General features: G+C 38.7%; 2 protein-coding genes across 9 annotated transcripts in view; one reads left to right on the top strand and one right to left on the bottom strand.

Moving 5' to 3' along the window:
* Positions 1 to 617: 617 nt before the first annotated feature.
* EXTL2 (exostosin like glycosyltransferase 2) lies at positions 618 to 9542 on the bottom strand. Of its 4 annotated transcripts, XM_030454846.1 has the most exons (6): positions 9043 to 9496; positions 7604 to 7672; positions 5893 to 5962; positions 5170 to 5599; positions 3741 to 3811; positions 2594 to 3180 (listed from the first exon to the last, which is right to left on the bottom strand). In XM_030454846.1, exons 3-6 carry the CDS (start codon positions 5893 to 5895, stop codon positions 2689 to 2691), a joined length of 996 nt encoding a protein of 331 aa, XP_030310706.1. In that variant the 5' UTR covers positions 5896 to 5962; positions 7604 to 7672; positions 9043 to 9496; the 3' UTR covers positions 2594 to 2688. The 4 variants fall into 4 exon arrangements, with proteins under 4 accessions (XP_030310704.1, XP_030310706.1, XP_030310708.1 ...); XM_030454844.1 differs by lacking the exon at positions 5893 to 5962 and having other exon boundaries at positions 618 to 3180; positions 5170 to 5597; positions 9043 to 9542; XM_030454847.1 differs by lacking the exons at positions 2594 to 3180; positions 5893 to 5962 and adding an exon at positions 4508 to 4608 and having other exon boundaries at positions 5170 to 5597; positions 9043 to 9485.
* The window catches only part of SLC30A7 (solute carrier family 30 member 7), a 31424-nt gene continuing 18615 nt past the window's right edge, over positions 9533 to 22341 (top strand). For 3 of the 5 annotated variants that reach the window (XM_030454838.1, XM_030454841.1, XM_030454843.1), the window contains exons 1-7: positions 9533 to 9822; positions 10007 to 10108; positions 14521 to 14634; positions 16089 to 16176; positions 17546 to 17672; positions 18641 to 18796; positions 20302 to 20352. In XM_030454838.1, coding sequence (XP_030310698.1) covers positions 9743 to 9822; positions 10007 to 10108; positions 14521 to 14634; positions 16089 to 16176; positions 17546 to 17672; positions 18641 to 18796; positions 20302 to 20352 — 718 coding nt within the window. In that variant the 5' untranslated portion in view covers positions 9533 to 9742. The remainder of the gene's footprint in view (positions 9823 to 10006; positions 10109 to 14520; positions 14635 to 16088; positions 16177 to 17545; positions 17673 to 18640; positions 18797 to 20301; positions 20353 to 22341) is intronic. The other 2 variants (XM_030454842.1, XM_030454839.1) reach the window with 2 other exon arrangements.

Here is a 22341-nt window from a genome sequence, read left to right as displayed (position 1 = left end):
GTAAAGAAACAATTTCCTTGTAATCCTTTCACATAATTTTAAAGCTATATGCTTAAAATATAACTTTTTCAACAAGGATTTTAAAAATGTATTTTTCAGTTACCATTTTAAAAATACTGTGTTGCACAAAAAATAATTTTTACAGAACACTCAGAGATGGTGATAAATCAGTTTAGACTCCAAAATATTTCCAAATACTTAGTAATTTTGGTAAATTCTTAGAAAAAAATCCATATTATTTTGTTAAAAACATGAATTGTTAGTATTGTATTTCATTAAAGAATTTTAAGGCACTTGTATAATCGAAGGATAAAAAGTTACCATTTTTAAAAAAATAAACCAATTTCTTTGGTTCCTAAGAACAATGAATTACAGCTAGAGCTGATGTCTTCTCATTTTGTTTGCTAAGATTAACTTCTTAAGGCTGTGCTTTTTGATGCCTTTTTTTCCTCATGCGTGGGCCTTACCAAAATTAAGTGAATGTATATGCCAACAAGTACATGTCTTTTTAAAAATGAAATCTTGGTGCTGCTCATCTGCAGGCAAACTGTGAATTTACTTAAGATACCTAACTCTGAAAAACTTGGTGAGTAATCTGAAAATAAATGCATCACAAATCTGTTTTATGCATTTTATTTGACAACGGTACAAATCAAATTTACCAATAATATAAAAGCTTGTTCTATTAATTCTTTCACTGATACAGAAGAACCAAAAAAAAACCCCAAGCCCAAACCAACTGTTTCCTCAACAAAGAACCCAGTACTAGGCCCTGGCTGAGCAGACAGCTCATTTCACATTTTAAAAGTAAGGTAAACAACATTGGTGAGTCTTCACAATTCCAGCTGATACTGTAGGGAATAGATACTGCAGACCAGTAGGTGAATGAAATGCAGTAAACCACTGCTAGGAAAGTTGCATTTCTGGAAAGATGACAGACCTGCTTGTATACTACTTATCACTACAGCACAAAAACTAAAATCCATTTTTCACTATTGCAACAAAATTAAGCAGACTTTACATTTTAAGATCTTGCCCCTAAAATCTCATGAAAGTACTATGAAGATTTCACTGAACATAAACCAAATCTTTTAATACTGATAGAACTAGGCAAAAGAATCCTCCATTTCCCCAAAGAAACGCAAAGGCTCACACCCAGAATAAGCCCTGCTGTAAGGAACTTGCCACATTTTTTACCTAGCTTATTACAAAAAAACCCCAGTAAAATGATACACCATTTGTGCAGATACTACTTGGGTAATGAGCTGTTATTGATTGTCCATAGGGACCTTTGAACTGACAGTAAGAATCAAAAGCTGAGGCAGATGAAGCTAAATCTACTTTAGATGCCAGATTTGATTCCTCAACTCGTAATCACTGTCTTTTGTCCATACCAGAAAAAAATGCCCACTACAATGGAAAATGTTTGTCCTGTCTGTGTTATAAGAGTCCTAATCTAACAAAGGCTGTTACTAACAGCTCTGTTTCTTGCTATGACAAAACCAGGCAAATCAGAGACTGACAGTAGTCCAGGCCTGTAAAATATACACTGTATCTTAAAATACTTTTAAAAATAATGCTTTACCATCATTGCACATTTTAATTCCATTGTCATAGCCACCAAAAACAGATGAAAGGAACAAAAAAGTAAATACTCATTTGATATAGCAGTTAAAAGAACAGTAGACCTGTGATAGTATAAAATGTACACTCTCTAATAAATGTAGAACAGCTTTCTCAGGAATTGTAAACAAGATTTTTTTCAAGTGAGAATTTTCTTGGGCACATTTTTTTTAACAATATACATACTAAAAATCAAAATAAATCTAAGTAATAGAGTATAAGTAATACCCCATCCAGTTCTTCTGGCTGCATATGCAAGTTTTGTATTTCATGTACTTATGTTTTGTACTTCTCCAGCTGCTAGGTTTTACCCTTCAGCTGCTTGCACTGTCTCAGCAGCTCTAAGCAAATTAATAATAGGGAGAGAAGCCACATCAGAGATATTTTCCACTGTCTCATCAGTAGTAGAGATACTGTAGGCAGTGGTTTTAGGACTGAGATTAAGGTGAGGTACTCTTTTTCTGGCATCTCAGAATATCTTATATACAAATTTCAAAGGGGTTTTGTACAGGAGTCTAGAAGCCTGGCCAACAATTTACTGTAGCCCTTCTGTTGTTTGTACTGGGAACCGGGTAGGAAGAGTGGAGGAGAGGACGGGGAAGGCAAGGAAGTGTCTCAACATGTTAACTATCAAAATATGCTTAGATCTCATTTGAGTAGATGCATATGTTTTAAAAAAAAAATGTAAGCACTGAAGACATGTTTCTGAAGAATTGGCCTAATTAATTTTAATAGCTTTTTGGGTTTTAAGGAAAAAGGATGATTTTGTTGCACCTCAATATTAGTACATATTCTTGAAGTTCTCAAAACGTACCTTAGAGAATTTGTATGAAAGAAAAACAAACATGCAAACAAAACACAAACCAAACAAAAAACCCACCCCATGAAAATCCATATGGAAAAAAACAGGCTACAAATAAGGATACAAATTTGTATTTGTATCAATACAAATATATGTATTTGTAATAAGGATAGCCAAGAAGCAGTAATCATATCTTCTTCTCTCCTTGGACTCAATACAATGCACTGAGTATTCTTTAACATCTAACCCCTTAAATTATTTGCTTACATTTTGTTTTTGTGATTGGCATAATTAGGAAAACCAAACTGAGAAATCATGATATTAGAATATTTTAAAGGCATGCCATCATAAATATTAACCAGTTTATTTACACAGTAAGATCTCTGTAACAAATGCTCTGCTCGGTGCCACATTCCAGAATACCCACTGTTACTGTCTTTTTCTAAATTTCTTAAATCTACAGGCTTCACAAACACTCCTGAAGGCTTTCCAGTGTGCTTGGCCACCAGAAAATTCATGGCAATATCATCACAATTTTGAGTTTCATCTATTAAGGCGTAAACAGCTTCTGGTTGTCTTTGAAAGTCTTCTAAATACCCACTGTCAAAAAATGCTGCACCAATAAGAACCATAGAATACTGATCTCCATTTCCAAATCCAGGGCTCTGCAGTTCAAAGCTGCCATAACTGTATACACCTGAAGGAGTAGAAATGTGCTTCCTAGGAACAAATCCCACTATATGCTCTGGAAATTGCTGAAAGAAAAACAATTTAAAAATCAAAATGAGGCCGACACTGTGAAATGGGTGTTAAGTATTTTCATAAGTTGTATTTGCTTTCTTTAAATTAGAGGAGCACAAGATTATTGCCCAGAGAGAATGAAACTGTTGAAATACCATCCTCTGATCTGCATAAATGTTGCCATTAAATACAGTTTTGCAAAACTGACAAAACAGTATGTCTCATTCCTCATCATGTAATGCCAAGAAACATCTATACACAACTTGCAGCTGTATATTTGGCACTCAATGTTTACAGACACTTTGGTTTTGCAGCCTACTATCAATTTAAAGAAATTCAGCAGTCAGAAACTTCAGAGCTCATGTGCAAGAGTTAATTTGAAAGTTATAGATTACATATATTGCTACTAGAAGAATACTTTTGTAATGTCTATTCAATGCTTCAGTCCTTCTGAAATTTAACTTTATAGCTAGAAAATCAGTGGTGAAACATTACAATATAGTATTACTCTAATTAAAAACATTAATCTCAATTGTAACTCACAAATACTGCCTACCAAGGAGTAAAACATTACCTGCCAAACAGAAAAGGCAAAAGTAAGGTCATGAGCACTGACTAGTGTATCATCATCCATCATTAAAACAGCTGAGAGGAAGAAAAAAAGAAAAAAAAAAAATTGTAACTTATCCAAAGATTAAATACATGAGCAGTATGCATCACAGTATTTGACAAGTTAGCTGTGAAATTTTGGTAACAAAATATTGATCTGAATTGCAGAACTGAATTTAACTTCTTGAAAGAAGTCTGAGAAAACATTTAGATTTCAAAGCTAAACCAAGGCTGCACCTTTGTGGTAACTGGAGGCAAACAAAACTCAGCAAACCTATGATCATCTGTAGGACAGCTGGGAACAACGGTATTGGAAATCTTACGTATTCAGTAAAAAACAACTGATCTTGTGTAACAATACAAATTAGACACCATTCTTTAATGTATTTGATTTATAAGGGACTCTTAGTACTTTTTTACCCATTTCTTCACTACTTGCAAGCTCTAAATAAACAAGTTTAATAAATTATACAGGCATCATTCAATATGATTAACTACAGAAGGGAGAATCATTGCCTTAAATTTTAGGCAAACCACCATCAGGAAGTGGAGAGGGCAAGATATTCCTAGATCATAAATCCAGATGCATTAAAGCACTTTAAGTTAACAATCAGCAGAAATCCTATTGCAGTAAATAAAACACTTGGAAGTTGAAGTCTCCTAGAGTCTTCCTGTAAGTCATGGGTTTTGAGTAGCATGGCATGTTAGGAAAGGGGCAGTAAACAGAATTACCTTTACTAATCATGAGTAAGATCAGGTCTGTAAAGCAACATATGGGGCTTTTTTCCACTTGAAACAAACAGGACTTATTGTTGTGCTTCTCCTGGAAAGAGCTTAGGAAGAATATTTAAATGAACAGCCAAAAGACTGGGAAAAATACTCTTAAATAAAAGGATGCATAATTTGAGATAGAAAGCCAGGCAGCTAGGGAGGGAAACTTCTCTGAAGAGCAGAACCTGCTTGAGAACTTCAAGTCTTCAAATTAATAGATTAAATCAAGTCTTTACCAGATAACTTAAGTCCAAGTTAATGCAGAGACTCAACAAAATGATGCACTATGAATTTCAGTTTACACTATTAATGGAAGAGAGGCTGAACTATCTAGGATTGCCTGTCAGAGGAAATGGAGAACAGATAGAGTTACAAAAGCCCATGGAATGCATTTGACAACCTTTTTTTTTTTTTTCCTTACTCTTCACTGGCAGCATCTAACCTGTGGTGCTGGCTGCAGTGTGCATCTGATATGGTAACATAAGTTTATTCTATATTACCCACAATCTACTAAGTAGCCAAACAGATCCATGGGTTACTGCATAGTATAACCATCTTGCTTCTAGCATTAGATTTTAAGTGTGAGAAAAAGAGTAGTAGTAGCAATATGAACTGCTGGTTACCTTTTGTTTCCAGCTCAGGGAAATTCTGGAGTCTGTTTCTCATGCTATTCACAGTTTGAACTTTAAAGACAACAGGGACAGGATGAGGCCCCAGAGAGTTCCACATTTCCTCTGGTATCTTCTCACCAATATTGTTCCACACAACAATTATTTTATGTAGGTGGGGGATGGCTTGATAATGATTTAAAAGCTTCAGCAGCAAGTCAGTTCTATTGTATGTCTGCATAATAAGAGTAAATGAATCCAAGGCAGACTGACTCTGGGGTTTTGGTTCCCTTCTCAAATTGGGCATTTTGTCATCTTTGATACTGGGAAGCAAAGCTGTTAAAGCACCTGCTACAAGCAGTAAGACAATGATCACCACAGAAGTGAAGCGTAGTAGGTGGATTCCCATAACTCTTCCTGGAAGCTTGCAGAAGTTAAAGTACCTTTAAAAAAAGTAACAGGAAAGGAGAGATAATTAATCCCATGTATAATTATCTGCCTCAGTTGAGCAAAATTTGCACAATATTAAGTAGACTTTTGTTTTAGTAAATAAAAATTATTTTAGGATTTTGCCAATTACTTTCAAATATCAAGACATACTTCTGGAACTCAGTTTCTACGTTTACTTCCTTTTCACTTTTTTTGGTTAACTTTGAATTCCATTTTTTATGAAAATTAATCTAGAGCAACTCTACAGATTGTTCATTTTCTTTTCACTACTGCCATTTTGAGTATTTACATTCAGGTGAAATTAGAAAGCAAATTTGTACGAATTCATTATTTGAGCATTGCAGGAGCTCTGCCTTAGCTGGGAGACAAAAGGGAGAGAAGGTGCCTTCTTAAAAAGCTCTGGTAGAATGCAGGAAGCAAAATGCTCTTTCTTCTTTCATTGCTCAGGCACCATAAGCAGAAGAAAAACATCACTTGTATCACTTGTTTGCTGGATATCTTGTCAGTAGTTTGTATATCTGCTCATTAATGGTTATTAGAGCAGGAAATACAATTCTGATCATATTAACTGATGCTGAAACACAGATGAAGCAAAAGAAACACACCAGATAGAATAATGTAGGAATGCAACTACATCAGTAATAGCTGGTATGCTAAATCTAGAACTCAGCAAAAACTAAGAAATGTCAGACGCTAAGTGCAATTTGACAGCAAACTGGGAGAGCAGCCTAACTATAAGGCAGGGGTTTCCAGATCCTCCTGATTTTGAAACTAAACAGGAGCTCTTAAAAAGCAGCTTCTGCAAAGGTAGTCCCAACTCTCATGCCTCTTAGGTAGCACTCCCAGTTCTCTTGGCCTTTATAAACTGTACACTCAGCAGGATCATCTAGTAGCCACTGTATTCCATAGTTTGCCCCTCAAATTTGTTACCCACATCTCTTCTTCCTCCTTCATTTGCAAGACTAGTATAAACTGAATACAACATGAATATTCTGCGCTTACTACAAAACAGTTATTCATTTATACAAATTACTCATTTAACTCCATCAGTAATTTTTAGGCTTTTAGCAGGAAACACCAATCAAATGAAGTGATCCTGGACAGCCCATTCAATTACAATTTTTGACAGTATCTGTGTGTTTTTTCATAAAATTATAGAATCGGCTGGGTTGGAAGAGACCTCTGAGATCATCAAGTCCAACCCTTGCTCAACTACCGCTGCGGTTACCAGACCATGGCACTGAGTGCCACATCCACTCTCTTTTTAAATATCTTCAGGGATGGAGAATCTACTACTTCCCTGGGCAGCCCATTCCAATGCTTGATAACCCTCTCCGTGAAGAAATTCTAATATCCAACCTAAACCTCCCCCGGCACAACTTAAGACCGTCTTGCTGAGAGTTGCCTGGGAAGAGACCAACCCCCACCTGGCTACACCCTCCTTTCAGGTAGCTGTAGAGAGTGATGAGGTCTCCCCTTCTCCAGGCTGAACAGCCCCAGCTCTCTCAGCCTCACTTCATAGGACTTGTGCTGGAGTCCCTTCACCAGCCTGGTTGCCCTCCTTTGGACCTGCTCCAGGACCTGAACTGAGGGGCTTCGAACTGGACACAGTACTCGAGGTGTGGCCTCACCAGGGCTGAGTACAGGGGCAGAATCCCTTCCCTGAACCTGCTGGCCATACTGTTCCTGATACAGGCCAGGATGCCATTGGCCTTCTTGGCCACCTGAGCACACTGCTGGCTCATGTTCAGCTTCCTGTCAATCCAGTCTCCCAGGTCCCTTTCTGCCTGGCTGCTCTCCAGCCATTCTGTGCCCAGCCTGTAGTGCTGCATGGGGTTGTTGTGGCCAAAGTGCAGGACTGGCCACTTGGCCATGTTGAACCTCATCCCGAGGTTCATTCCCAAACCTCATTCACAGCAGTTCTGATATTTTTCTAAAGTGCATACCTGATGCTTCAAAATATGAATGTTATTTCAATCTAAAAAACCTTTCAACTTACCTCATTATTGTCATGTAGGCTGGTTCCCCACCTTTTTTTTTACAGGACAGCTGTTTGTGAACTTCTAATCTGTTGGAAATTTAAATAGACTATTTAACTGAAGGTCAACAGTTAAGTTATCCCATTTTACCAAGCATTCTTTCACATGTAAGCACTCCTCTCAATTACTGAATTTGGCTACCACAGTCAAGCAAGTAGTCCCCTGCCCAATAATTTTATTTTCTTAAGCTTAACAGTTAACAGTTCTATAACTTAACAGTTATAAGCTTAACAGTTGTTCTAGAGGTTTATGACACAGCATTTTTTTCTTTCCATCCATTTTGGCAGTTTGGCAGAAGGAAAAGCAATTACAAATAGAAGCACAAAAAGGAAGGATGCACAATATGCAGCACAGCAACTTGAGACTGTGTCAGTTAAGACTACAAGGTAGTTGCAGGGGTTTTTTTAACTAGTTGAACAAAGAAAGGGAATCTTTATTTTAATTTAAGAATGGTGCTGTGAAAGCTTAGAGAACAAAAATTTGTTGAACTCGATGAATAACTGAACCTATGTGAAATTTTTAAAGAATAATTCAACTTGCTTTTTAAAACTACAGAATTACCAATTTGTGTGTATACTAATCTGAATCTGTTCACACACATACAGGAGTTCCCCTGAGTTCCAAGCTTACCCCTGACTTATTCTGTGAGGCTGAAGATGTCACTGAAACTATTTCCAGAAGCTAATCACTTGTTTTGGTTGCTTAATTTCACACGTTTAAACAATCTCACCTGTCTTCTAAAAATTACATGCAGCAGCGGACACAGCATTTCTGAGTTCCACTGTATCTTGGTCACTTATTTTTAAAAAGATAAATCCTAGATTCTCTATCCCCTGTTGCAACCTAGATGCAACAACACTTGCCAATACTACTGTAGTGATTACTTTCTTAAAATTTAAAAGCATACTTAAGATAAAGAAATGTTGTTTATTGTGGTAATTAGACCTCCTGGCTTTCCATACATTCCTGGGTTTACTCAATTGCATACAGTGGGCTGTAATGATAAGCAAGGATGGTAATATACTCTTTATTTAAAATAAATGTACAAAATCTTCAAAGCTAGCATATTAGCACTTCCCAGTACGAAAGTGCAGATCAGTTTTGCCAGTGATGAGATGGCAACGCAAGATCGGCCTCTTAAAAAAAAATCCTTACGATGCCCCCTGTAGAGAACACCTCTTTCTAGCAAAACTAACAAAAATAACAGCCCTATGTCAAAATACAGGATTTTAATCGTCATTCCAAGACGTCTTGGAGGGGTTCCCCTTTATTCATGGGCACGGCCTCCCACAGCACTTCCCGGCGATTACATGCAGCCACGCCAGAAGGGATCAGCATCCCCTCCCGGGGCAAAGCTCACCCCCCCCCCCCCCCGCCCCTCACGCAGGGTTTCGCTCACGTTCCGGTGGGCGCCCGTACTGCCGCTCGCTTCCCGGGCGGTGAGGCGCTGCCAGCAGCGGGGCTGCGCTTCCTCCGGCAGCAGCAACGAGCGAGGCAAGAGGGCAAAAAAGAAGAGGTGCTGCCCCGGGTGAGTCAGGGGCGGCGAGGCGGGACGGCCGTAGCGCTGTAGGGCGTCTCACCACCTCCTCCCGGCAGGCGCCGGTTTGAGTTCGGAGCCCTGCCCCGAGCACAGAGCTCTCGCCGCGCTCAGCTTCCGGCCGCCACGCAGCTTCCCGAGGCGCGGCCTCACGCCGCAGCGCGGGCCCGGCCGCGGGGGCCGAGCCGCCGCCTCAGCCCTGTACCGAGAGCTGCCCAAGCGGCTGCTCTGGGAGCAGCGGGCATCGCAAGCGTAACGCAAGGCAGGGACAGGACGAAAAGGATCGCGTTCCGGGAGTGGCTCCGTTCCCCCCGGGACCTACAGCCCAGTACAGCCCAGCCCAGCCCAGCCCCGTCCCCCCCGGCAAGATCAACGGGAAGGTACGTCACATCCCCGTTGTATCGACGCGCAGGCGCACAGTAGGAAACCGGAAGCCTGACTGGCGCGTGGGCCGGCGGCAGAGGAACGCTCCCGCCCCGCCCCAGCCCCCTCTGCTCCGCACCGCCCCTCCCCTCTGCTCCCCGCCTCCCCTGTCGGCCGGGTGAGCCGCGGCCCGAGGAAGATGTTGCCTCTCTCCATCAAGGATGATGAGTACAAACCGCCCAAATTCAACCTGCTCAGGAAGGTGTCGGGCTGGTTCAGGTAAGCGGCCCAGCCCAGAACGGGGCGGGCGCAGAGAGCCTGGGGCCGCGGCCGAGCACCGCGGAGGGACTGAGGGGAGGCTGATGCCCGGGGCGCCTGGGCCGCCTTGCGAGTGGCCCTGGCGTTCTGGCGCTGCCCTGTGATGTGGCGGCAGCGGGTGACCCCGTGTGTACTGTGTGCGCAGGTCCATTCTGGCGGACAAGACCTCCCGCAACCTCTTCTTCTTCCTCTGCCTTAATCTCTCCTTCGCCTTCGTGGAGCTGCTCTACGGCCTCTGGAGTAACAGGTATGGGGCGGGGGATGCGGGGAAGCCGGCGGGGCCGCGGCGGCTCCCGGCGCGCAGGGAGCGGCGCCTGCCGCCATAGCCAGTGCCACGTCTGCTTCTCGGCGGGGCCGGGCCGGGGCCGTGCGGCCGGGCCTGCCCTCCAGGGCCGCCGTCCGGCAGAGCGCTGTGGGCTGCGGGCTGCGGGAGCGCTTCGCTTGGCTGGGAGCACTCTCGTCGGGAGCGAACGGCGCCACCGTGCCCTCAGCCGCGTCTATGGGGGGCGCGAGTCGGCGCATTTTGGGGGAGTGTTGTTCTAAACGGGAATCTTGCCGACCGTGCGGGCCGGCACTTCGCTAGGGAGGACTTGGCGACACTTCCAGGACCCAGTGGTTGTACCCGGTTGATGCCACAAGAGATCCTTTGTCTCGAAATGTGGCTTCATTTGTAAACTGACAGCTGGCTGGCAAAACCCAGCACTTTGCCGAACATCCTTGTCTCGACGAGAAACGGGAATTAACACTTCCTGGTATAGCTGAGTAGTATTTCATGTAGCACATAAATTCACAAATGTATAAAAAGAGGGAGGGACTTGTGTAACTTGCTGCTGAAAAATCTTTAGTAAAATAGAAGCAGAAATACAAAATAATTTTAGTATGGATGTATGGTGTACAGCAAAAGAACAGGCAATGGTAGTAGTATCTCTATCACACTTCATTCTAGATTGAGTTGTTTTATGACAGTAGTTTAATCTCTAAATTAATACTTAATTCCAAGCAGACTAGCATGGACATGCCAGTTCAGTCCAACAGTGTGTGCTTCTATATGGAACTAAAGTACTTAACTGCATTACAGACACAATCTACTGACACCTGATGATAAATCTGTGCCTCTGTCTACTTGGAAATGTTAGCTTAGGTCTTGAAAGCAGCATAGCTGTGTTGGTGTTGCATCTGTGGTAAGTCTTGCCTCTTTGGAATTTACAGGTGTGAGCACAGTGTCATGGTAACTTGTGTGGTTTCCGGTTTTAGAGCTAGTATTGGATTTTGTTTCAGCATCAGTCCTTATACACTCTTCTCTTTCCCAGTAGACATTATACAAATGTCCCAACCCTCAGAAACTACTAGCCATCTCTGTGTATTCCTTCTGTTTCATAATATCTACAGACTTCTGGTCAACCTAATTATCTTCTTGTTGAATGTTTCGGGGTTTGGGTTTTTTTGATGGTTGTTTGCTTGGTTTTGTTTGTTTTGAGGGGGTTTTGTTTGTTTTCCCTACGGGATCTTCCTTACTGTTTAAAACCAAACCTAAAGGGAGCTGTTTCTCTAGGGATTTGAGAAGGAGGTTTTGAGGACGAGGAAGGTGTCACCTATGCCCTTCAAGAATTCCATAGAGAATTCCATTCTGGCTTTTCACAGGCACCTTTGGTTTTCCTTTAATGTTTGTTCAGAACAATTTCATTGATTTCCTGCTTTGGTGGCTTTTTTTGTCTCTTTTCTCTCCTTCAGACTCACATTTTCCACAGTGGAGTGTTACACGTGAAACACTTCAAATAAATCTTAATTTATTTCAGCCAGGATGAAATGGTTTGGTTTCTTAAAGTGAAGTAGTTAGAATTTTGGATGATGAAACTTTGTATTTGACTTGAACATGAAAATGTGTTTGTCTTCTAGAACTTGTTACTACCGGTAACTGCTTTTTGTACTTCAGTTTCCAAGAACTGTTGTTCTTTACAGAAACTGTTGTGTACATAAGTGTTCTTAAACAACCGAAGGATTGGGAAAATGGAACTTTTGGGACAATTGTAGGAACAAGTTCTTATCAGTACCTGTATCAAGTGTCTTTTCAAATATTAACTATTTTTTGTGTTTTGGTGCACATACTTCCTTGCACTCTTATGGAATCTGTTTATTATTAGTAATCTGGTAAAATTTGGCAACTGTTGTGTGTCATGTTAAATCCAATTTACATGCAGGCTAAAAACTAATGAGTTCTACTGAGTGATTAATTAAGTTAAGCTTCTTTGAACTCTGCAGGATAAAACAGCATGCTAAACTTTTCCTATGTTTGTCAGTCAAGATTAGTCAAGATTGTAGTTTTGCATTGGTCATTGAAATAAAGGTTTTTTCATTTTTCTGTGTCAGCTTCCTTCACCTTCCAGATCAAGATGGGAGGATCTTCCAGTCAATGCTTTGCAGCTTGTTATGCAAATATTTTAGTACTGAAAAGCTTTACAAGCAGTTGCTCATCATTGTTCTAATAAATACCACTCTGACATTCTTGAGCTGCAGTTAGCTTGAAGTCCATTAAGCTGAAAGTCGAGGTGGAGCAAGTATTTGCTTTTATTTCTGCATGGATGTCAAACTAGAAGAAGAATTGTGATCACCAGCAAAAATATCAAATGATTGCTTGGTTTACTTTTAGCAAACTGAAGAACTTATCACTCTTTTCCACATTTTTTTTTTAATTCTTGATAGACCTCTGTGCACTCAGGAGTACTGCTGTTGTTTCCTTTCATTTAGTGTAACTTCACCACAGTATGTTAATTGTGAATATGTGTGATCCCAGTAGATACTGAAATGCTGGAAACATTGCCGGTACTTATCCCTCTCTCATCATAGTCGGTTATAGTGAGAACAACTTTGTGCATCTTAAGGATTCACATAGTTTATGATTCAGGCTAAAACATTGGCTGAATGTTTGTGGTGGGAGAGTAGTAGCAATAAATTATAAAGAATGTAGGTCTGGTGCTTTAGTAATACACACAGAATCACAGAATCCTAGGGGTTGGAAGGGACCTCGAAAGATCATCTAGTCCAACCCCCCCTGCCAGAGCAGGGCCACCTAGAGTACATCACATAGGAACGTGTCCAGACGTGTTTTGAATGTCTCCAGTGAAGGAGACTCCACAACCCCCCTGGGCAGCCTGTTCCAGGGCTCTGTCACCCTTACAGTAAAAAAATTTTTTCGAATATTCAACTTGAACCTCCTATGCTCCAATTTACACCCATTACCCCTTGTCCTATCACTGGTCACTACTGAGAAGAGCCTAACTCCATCTCCCTGACACTCACCCCTTACATATTTGAAAACATTGATGAGGTCACCCCTCAGTCTCCTTTTCTCCAAACTAAAGAGACCCAGCTCCCTCAGCCTTTCCTCATAAGGGAGATGTTCCACTCCCTTAATCATCTTAGTAGCTCTGCGCTGGACTCTTTCAAGCACTTCCCTGTCCTTCTTGAACTGAGGGGCCCAGAACTGGACACAATACTCCAGGTGCAGCCTCACCAATACCATGAGGGACTGGCTTCTCTGCCCAGGTAAAATGTAAAAACATAGATGTAAATGTAAAAGATGGCTCTTTAAGGAGGTATCTCATAGTCAAAATACTTAACAATCCATTTCTGTCCTCCTTTTATTTCAGGCAAAAGATAATATGATCTTAGAGTCCCTATGTACAGAAACACCATTTTTCCAGCCTGCCCTACTCATAGAAACCGTCAAGTTGCTGCAAGTGTGAATGAACATCAAAGACAAATGCTCATCTGATAATGCATCAGTTCTGAAATAAGATGCTTGAAACCTTCTGTGCTGAAGTAGAATTTTACAGTCTTGGAATTTTTCACATAATGAACTAAAATTATAAGTGGAAGACTGCAGTCTTTAAAAGCCTAAAATATTTAGTCATAGATACATTTGTCAAGATTTTATGAAACTTTCTTTTGATTGACTCATTGGGGTGTTTTTTTACTGCAAATTTTAAAGATCTTGTGACCCATTTTGCCCTCTATGGAAACTTCCAAACCATAAAGTTTGAAAATGAATTTGAGAATATTGCTTTTGTAAATCTTAGTGCTATCACTATGGTGGCATTGGTAGCCTTCAGCAGAACAGTTTTAGTGTTACTGCTTTTGAGTGTCTATTATACAGTGCAGTATCTTTAAACCCAATTTTCTTTTTAAACTAGGTTTGAAAGACTGCTTTTACAGGCTTACAAGGGGTCAATATTTAAATGCAACTTGTGTGTATCCACTTTTCTAATCAAATTTCCTCATATGGTCAAACTATAAATTGAAATATAGGAAAAAATACCTACCACTAGAGTTATGTTGGTGAGAGATGCATCTGTGAGTATATCTGCTCCAGGGATTTTGGTTTCTCTTAGTGGAAGCCACACCCTAGTACTATCAAAATCATGTACTAGGAGAACATTTTACCAAGCACCATTTTAAAGCGTCTTCCCTAAGCTGACAGAAGCAGTTTTATCATCATATTTTTATTGGTGATCTAGTGTAAGTGTCTCCTGTCCTAGCAAAAGCTTAGGCAGAAGCTTATACATACACGGTATTCAGCTAGTGTGTGAAAGATTAAATGCTGTTCATGCTCAACATATTTGTAACATAACTTTTTTTTTTTTTTTTTTTTTTTCCTTCCAGTTTAGGTCTAATATCAGATTCTTTTCATATGTTTTTTGACTGTACTGCTCTATTGGCTGGATTAGCAGCTTCCGTTATTTCAAAATGGAGGTCAAATGACGCTTTCTCATATGGGTAAGAAACTTCAGACTGTTACCTTAATGTGTTTTGGTAAATGTCTAGGTGGTAATTTTTCACTGTATGAACAAAACCTTTTTTTGCAGAACATGGAAAATCTATGTTGAAAGTGTGGTTTTCTAAGGTGAGTTATGTAAACCTTTAAATTGATTCTCCCTTAGAAATAACAAAATTGTGAAAGCATTGCTTTGGGGAAGCAAGTTTATCATTCTGAGAGTTCTGTGATCCTATTAGTGGAAACAAGTTGCATGGCAGAAAGTTGTCCTGCACTGTTATGTGTTCAGGGCACCAGTAAAGGTAAGAGTGGCTTCAAGAGTGGTTTGTCCTTGCGGTTCAGTGAGGTGTCTTCCAGGGCATCTAAGCCTGCTGGTGCCCCATTTCTTCTTTGGAACAGAAAGTGTCAACTGAAAGGAGCTAAATCTCAGTGATGTTGCTCTTGAGATTATAAACCATGCTTCTCAGAACAAGCAGGATTCAACAGCTGTGGCTGTTATTAACACAGATTTTAAGGCTAAAATATATCATCCCATACCACCCTTCATGGATAAAGCTGCTGCAGCTGTTTCTGTTTGAAGGGCACTTGGTTCCATTGCATGTTGTGGTTGTACCCTATAAAGCAGTACTGGTGGTACAGTATTATTAATTGGTGATACTGATTAACTAATAGCAAATGGGTTGTAACATAGATGGCTACATTCCTCGTAGCATTATTGACCTGAATGTCAGCATTTAGCTTCAGCTGTATTGCCTAAGCATGGATCATGTAGTTTGAAACCTAAAGAACTCTTTAGTTAAGGTGGAATTCCAGTGTGCCTAGAAATGAATTTAGGAAGAATTTTTTGTACCATAAACTATTTTTGTACCATGAACTAATATCAGTGAAAGTAGATTCTGTATCAATTACTGTTCTGCATTTCAACAGCTGGTGTTCCATTTATTAGAGAATGGCCACAATTTACTAAGTCTGATGTGTGCTACATTGGAATTATATGTTATTCTGGCTGGGTTTTGTTAGAAGAATTTAGTAGCTGAAATAATTAATTTCTACTCAAAATATTTTCTAAAAATCCTCCTAGTAGATGAGGAACATGTTAATGTATGGTTGTTTGATATTAAATACAACTTTACATCAGGAGACTTAAATTACATCTTGCATGTTTAACTTACTTTGTGGCTTCCAAATAAATATTTGTACTCTAACTTTGAGTAGAGGTGATCTTGATTGGGAAGATTTTGATGTATGGAAAGTTTTCTTCCACCTAGATCAGGTCATTTATCTTCAAAATACAATACAGTGAATTTTTTATCAGTAGTTTATATACTACATTCTCTATTTAGCAGATCCCTCTGTAATACAACTGCTTGAGAACTAGAAGATTGTACTCTAGTACACTTGTATTTTTTATCATTTAAGGTATCAATATCTGCTGTTGCTTTTTTCTTTCCTGCAGGTATGTCAGAGCAGAAGTACTTGCTGGTTTTGTAAATGGTTTATTCCTCATCTTTACAGCATTCTTCATTTTTTCTGAAGGTGTTGAGGTATGTTATGAAGTCAATTGCACTATCAATTGTGTTATCTATTTGTAGGACATAGTGGGGATAAAATTATTGACATTAATTATGTTCATAATCGGTTAAAAATCTGTGACATGGAGTTTAGGTTAATTTGAAATTGCTGTTTTGTAACCCAGCCTTTTCAGTGTATCTATACTATCTTCTTGAATAGTTAATTTGACTGTATGTAAAGATATTGTGCAATTTACCCTTTCCTTTTTTCAGTAAAATAAGTTGTAGAGAGATCTTTGCTTCTCATTGTTAAAGGGTTAATAAGACCAAGAAAGGCAGACTAAACTATGCGTTCACAGGAGAGTAGTCACAAGAAATGGAAATATTCTGTGTAGAAGTCAGAGTATCTCATTAAAGGAAGAGCATATTTTCCAAATCTTGAAGTCTGATATAAAAAGCAAGTAGTAATAGCTTTAAGACTTATAATGTCGCTTTTCTTGAATTTTGTCTATAAGAGGTTCAGGTTAAAATTTCAGGATGAAAATTCAGATGTCAACAGTGTTTGCACTGAAGTGAGGCAGGATTAAGAGTAAAATAAACAACAGATTCTGATCAGTTTAACGGTTTTGGTTTTTAATGAGAGATGAACTACCATTTTTTTTTAACTTCTAGTTCAGAATGCATTCTAGTGGTTTGGGGATTTTTTAATTGAGAAAACTTCAAAATTTTACATCTGCTGAAAGATTCATTGTCTCGCCTGTACCTTTCACCCCTGTGGACAGGTGGTGAATGTTTCTCTCCCCTGTCAATAGCAATTTGCACTCTGCAACACTTAACTTCAGATGCAGATTGTGTTAGGCCTGTAAAGGCCTAGTGAAAACATCTTCCAAAGAAAATAGGGTAAAAAAGAATAAAAAGTAAAATTATTGTAGATTATAGAAGTTTTCAGAAATGCCACAATTTGTTTGCAGTCATCATTTTATTCCCCTTATCCTCTCACCCTTCTAAGAACAAAGGGAGAAATGGTATTCTAGACTCTTGGAAATTGTTTAGCTGACTTCAGCAATCTACATATCACAATAAACTTGAATGTGTTGAGCCACATCCCACAGTGTAATGAAATCTTATGATAAATGTTAGCTAGACAATAAGAATATTCTGCTACACTTGCACAGCTCTAATAATAAAACTTCAATTTCAGATAATAAGGATTGTCTGTATACCATCCCAAAACCTGAAAGTCCTCAGTAACTTCTAATTATATCCCTATATATGCCTGTTTGTATGAGATTGCTTCTCTGTCTAAGCAGTTTTTTCAGTGCCTTTTAATAATGTAAAGAGATTGTAAAACTCAGTATTTGCTTCTTGGTTTGTTCTTTTGTTTTGTTTTGTTTTGTTTTAGAGAGCACTTGAGCCTCCTGACGTGCATCATGAGAGGCTTCTTCCTGTTTCTATCCTAGGATTCATTGTAAATCTTATAGGAATATTTGTTTTTCAACATGGAGGTCATGGGCATTCACATGGCTCTGGTAGGATGCCTACAATTTTCAATACTGTTTCCTTTCTTGTCATACAGTGTTACAGGGCCTTATAATCCCCCAATGAGAGCCCAAGAATTACATTTTAGTGTTGTTTTAGTGGCAGTCTTAGCCAAATGAATATGTGACTTGTTGCAATATTGTTGCAACATATGTATTATTATATATGTTTTAGCACTAGCCCTGGTATGTCATTATGGGGTTTCTTTTGTTAATTAACTTGAAGACCTCTAGAATCTGCTTTCTGGAACATGCACTTTTCTGCACCTTATTGGAAGATATTTCCAGAGTTCTTTTTGGACAAAATTATTCTGGAGTTAAGTGAGGTCTTGGCTGGAAGGTTTACCAAACAGTGTCTGAACCAAATTTTGAGTATGGGATGATTCAACTTCATGTGCTTTTAAGCTTAGTGTCTTTTAAATTTAAATGCAGTATTTATTTGCCTAAATATATGTGGTAAACATTTTTGTGTTGTTTGGTTGGTTTTTTTTTCTCTGCAAAGATAATTGGTATCTCTTTCAGCTTACCACACAAACTTAAGGGACTGGTGGAAGAAGAGTCTTTAGTTTTTAAACAGCGTTTTAATCTTTAATTTTTAATATGTGAACAATAGCCAATTTCTGGTTTCTTAAAACATTTATTTTTAATGTGCTTGTATCTAATGAAGCGTTCATTTTTCGAATTGTGCTACAACTGTAGCATGACATGTCTTGGAAGCGGGAGCGTGTGAAAGCATTTGACTTCTCAGGTATATAGTTTGTGTGGCTGCACAGAGTAGATTTAGATGGAAAACAGCTTGTTTTAATTTTCTTAAGTTTCTTAAATTTTCTTAATTTATTTTAAACCATACCTTAAGATGACCTAAAAGATTAATAGGTTTCAGGTAGCTTAGAAATAAATGTAAGGGTACTTCTGTTCAATACTTAAATGTATACTCTGATGATGATATTTGTTTATAGGGCATGAACACAGCCATTCTCTATTTAATGGGGGTCTCAGCCATGGACACAGTCACGGAGGTCACGGTCACAGCCATGAGCATAAACATGCCCAAGGACACACTCATGATCATGGGCACAGTCATGGACACTCTGAAGGTCAGGCTTATTGCCATGGTAGGTATTTGGTTAATGTCATAAGCCATCTTGATTCAATTTAAATTTGTTATTAGTTATTTACTGGGAAAAAAAAAAAAAAAAGAGGATGCTGACATCTTGTTTTGACCACACATGGAAGTAGCATGCAATGCCACTGCCTTTTTTTGTGACTCATTTTGGTAAACGCTGTTTTACTTGTAGTAAGTTCAGTGTTAGTTTTTAAAGGATTTTGCTTTGCCTACTTTTTCTGAATGTTCACTGTAACATGTTGGCAAAAGATAAAATAGATGCATGCTACAGCATGAAGTTAGTTATCAAGTGCTGTTTCAGTTTTGCATTAAAATCAATAGCCAAATTAAGCTGCTTTGTTATTATTCTTCATTTGAATTATTTTACAGATCAAGGTATCCGGAAAGATGAGCAAGCAGTTTGGGTGTTTAGGGACTGATATGCTGTACTTGGTTTGTGATCTCAAATACAAGTTTCTCCCCATCATGTAGTTGTAATCTGTTTTAAAGCTGATTATGAAAACGGTATCTGGTATCTTAACTGTGGTTAAATCTTTTCTATGAAGACAAACTGTGAAGAGACATGTATGCAGAATATGATCAGTAGCCTTCACTGTGGGAGAAGAGGCAGTGTGGTTGCTACTTACTAGAACCATGTGAATGAAATCCTTATTGTAATGCAGGGTTGTCAGTCCTTCCTGCCTGAGCCATAAACCAGAATCTGAAGTGACTGAAAATGTGCATGTTCAGATGGAGAATAGTGTGGTAAATCACAAAAAGGAGGTGACAAATAGTATGATGAATTTGCTGGTCCCTTCCTAGTAGAAATTTGGTGCCTATTTGTTAGGAAAGCAGGAACTCCCCCTCCTTCTTATTCCTTGCTCTCCCCATGCCCCCAACCCCAGTGAAACAGCAGTCTGTTTTGTGCAATTTGATATTAAAATCAACTTGCATAAATTATTACATTTCTTCACTTGAAGTAATTTTCTGTGCGTTAACAAGTTTTTCTTAAAATACCTTTCTGATTTGTTCCACGGAGGTGTTGATCTGTTTGGATGAGAGGATTTTTTTTACTTAGTTCTACATTCTCCAAGCCTTATCCTTGTTGTTGTACATAAGGTATAAATACTTATGTAAGTGAAGTATTTCTTGTTGGAATTTTTTTTTTTACTTTACTCTTCTTGTTTGTATAGCTTATATTCTCGAGGGGGCCTTATTTCCCTAAATACTAGAAAGGTCTTATTTCTCTTAGTTGTTTTAATTAAAAAACGTTGATCTTTTTATTTTTATATATACATATAAGAAATATATTATACAAAGTGATATTTAAAAAAAATATTCTAAGACTTTTAACTTAATAACGATGTTGTTAAACAGTAGAGTAAAAGCTAGAGTAAAAGCTAGTCATTTAGAGCACCTTGTTATATTCAAGAGATTTCAGAAAGGAAGACCATAACAATATACCACTAGAGAGAGCATTTGTGTAGATTAATGTGCCAATAATTGTCTTCACAGATGACCACTCTCTTCAAGGGATGGCTGGATCCAACAAACAGATTTTACAAGGTATGATGGGAATAAGTTAATTTTATTAGGATCTGCTTGCCTTTTACTGTTTGTCACGCATCTGTTTTAGGGTGTCTCTGGGTAAATGCTACATTTTTCTTAGAGAAGTTGTTTTATTAACTCCTCTTTCATTTGTAAACAGAGCAATGTCATATGCTTTGCATAGCTAAGCCTTGAGACATCCAATTAAGTCTAAATGTAAAGCATTGTCAACTCAGTTTAAAAGGGAAATTGGAAAAATTGGGGTTCAGCTTCTGTTACTGATGCTAAAAAATCAAATAAAGATCTAAAAAAGAGTGGTTGAAAACAGGAACCTAAGGAGCCTAATTGCAGCATATGCTCTAGAAAATGAAAAACAGTGTTATTAGGATAGAATATAATTGTTATAATTGTTAAGGGGTTACCTGAGCTTAAAAGTTGCATTTCATCAAGCTATTGTAGTTGGTTTAGACTAGGTGGTAAATTTTCGAAGGAGTTGCAGCCTGCTGTCTCCTGAGCATCAATGTAAATACATTGCTGGTAATTTAGATGTCAGTTTTGAGTACTGATTAATTCCTTTAGGTGTTCAAAAGTTAGAGGGAGAAAATTATGTAATGTAGGAGGTAGTTATTATTTGGCATACCCTAATATGCATACTATTTTCTTTTATTGATTGATATTTCTGGCTTGTTTGTTTGCAGTCCTTGAAAAAGAACATTGTCAGCCTCTTCCAGAATTTCTATGTGCTATGCATGTGTGTTTCAGTACTTCTTCAGCAGAAGAAAGTCAGTTGTTTCACGAAAGGCACATTTTAAGAAGACTCTATTTAATACAATTTTATTTAAATTTTTCAATAGAAAATTTCAATAAATTTTCTGCCATAGGAGAGGGAAGAGACTTAAAAGAGAAAAATTTTGGATTGAGATAAAGGCAATTTAGTTAGTGAAGAAAAAAGGGAAAAAAAAAAAAGGGAAAACGAAGCAAAACCCCAAACCCCCGCCAAACTACACTCCCACAAGTGATGCAAAAAACTGCCCCTGAATTTTACTGCTGAGTGTGATGTGACATGGTATGGAACATCCCTCTGGTCAGTTAAGGTCAGTTGCCCAGGCTGTGTAGCCTCCCAGCTCCTTGCCCACCCCAGCATACTTGCTGTGGAGACAGAGTGAGAAAGAGGCCTTGATGCTGTTCAAGAGCTGTTTGCAGCAGCTAAAAAGTTGGTTTGTTATCAGTCACTTTTAGTCGGAACACAGCATCACGCACGCTGCTGTGAACTCCATCCCAGCCAGCCCCCTATGCAAATACACACTGGGAAAAATCACTAAAGAGCTGAGTGATACTTGTGTGTTGTTTTTGTGAGGAGGGACTATCCGAGCCTGGACAATTGTATTGAAAAAAAGCTGTTTCTGAGTGACTATTCCTGACGTTGCCAGCAGAGAGCTCCAGAGGCTAAATTGTAGCTAGTGGCAAAGAGCTTGTTTCTTTAGCTTTGAAGGTAGTATTATTCTTCAAAATAACCGTGAAGCTGTTCATGTTTGCAGTATTCTCAAAATCATTTATCTTGGATTTCTTTGCCAGAGAACTTCTACAAGATATTTCTGATAGAGCAGTAGCATCTTTCAGTTTTGTAGAGCTGTTTCTCTTAACAGTCGTATCTTATGTAGTACTTTTCAGTGTCTGTAGGTGTCAGGGAACATGAGTTTCTTCACAGTAATATGAGTGGGTATAGAATGAAAAAAAGTTTGCAGCATCTTTTAATTATTGCGGAAGTTGATAGCCATGCCATGAAATGCCCTTTACTGCTAAGTACAGAAAATAATGTAAATTTTTCAAATAGTGTATATTCTACAAATATGTTGAAATTCTGTGATCACCTTTTTGTGTTTGACCAGAAATTGACCCCAAATTGAACAAGCATACATCATGCTACCTAGTTATTGTGACTCTGCTCCATAAACTTTGAAATACTCCATTGGCTTTAAGAATACCCAGTTGTAATATCAATTAATC

This window comes from Calypte anna, chromosome 8, assembly GCF_003957555.1.
Source record: "Calypte anna isolate BGI_N300 chromosome 8, bCalAnn1_v1.p, whole genome shotgun sequence".
NCBI lineage: Eukaryota > Metazoa > Chordata > Aves > Apodiformes > Trochilidae > Calypte > Calypte anna.
The sequence above is the reverse complement of the archived record's forward strand: the minus strand, read 5'-3'. Positions and strand labels throughout refer to the sequence as shown.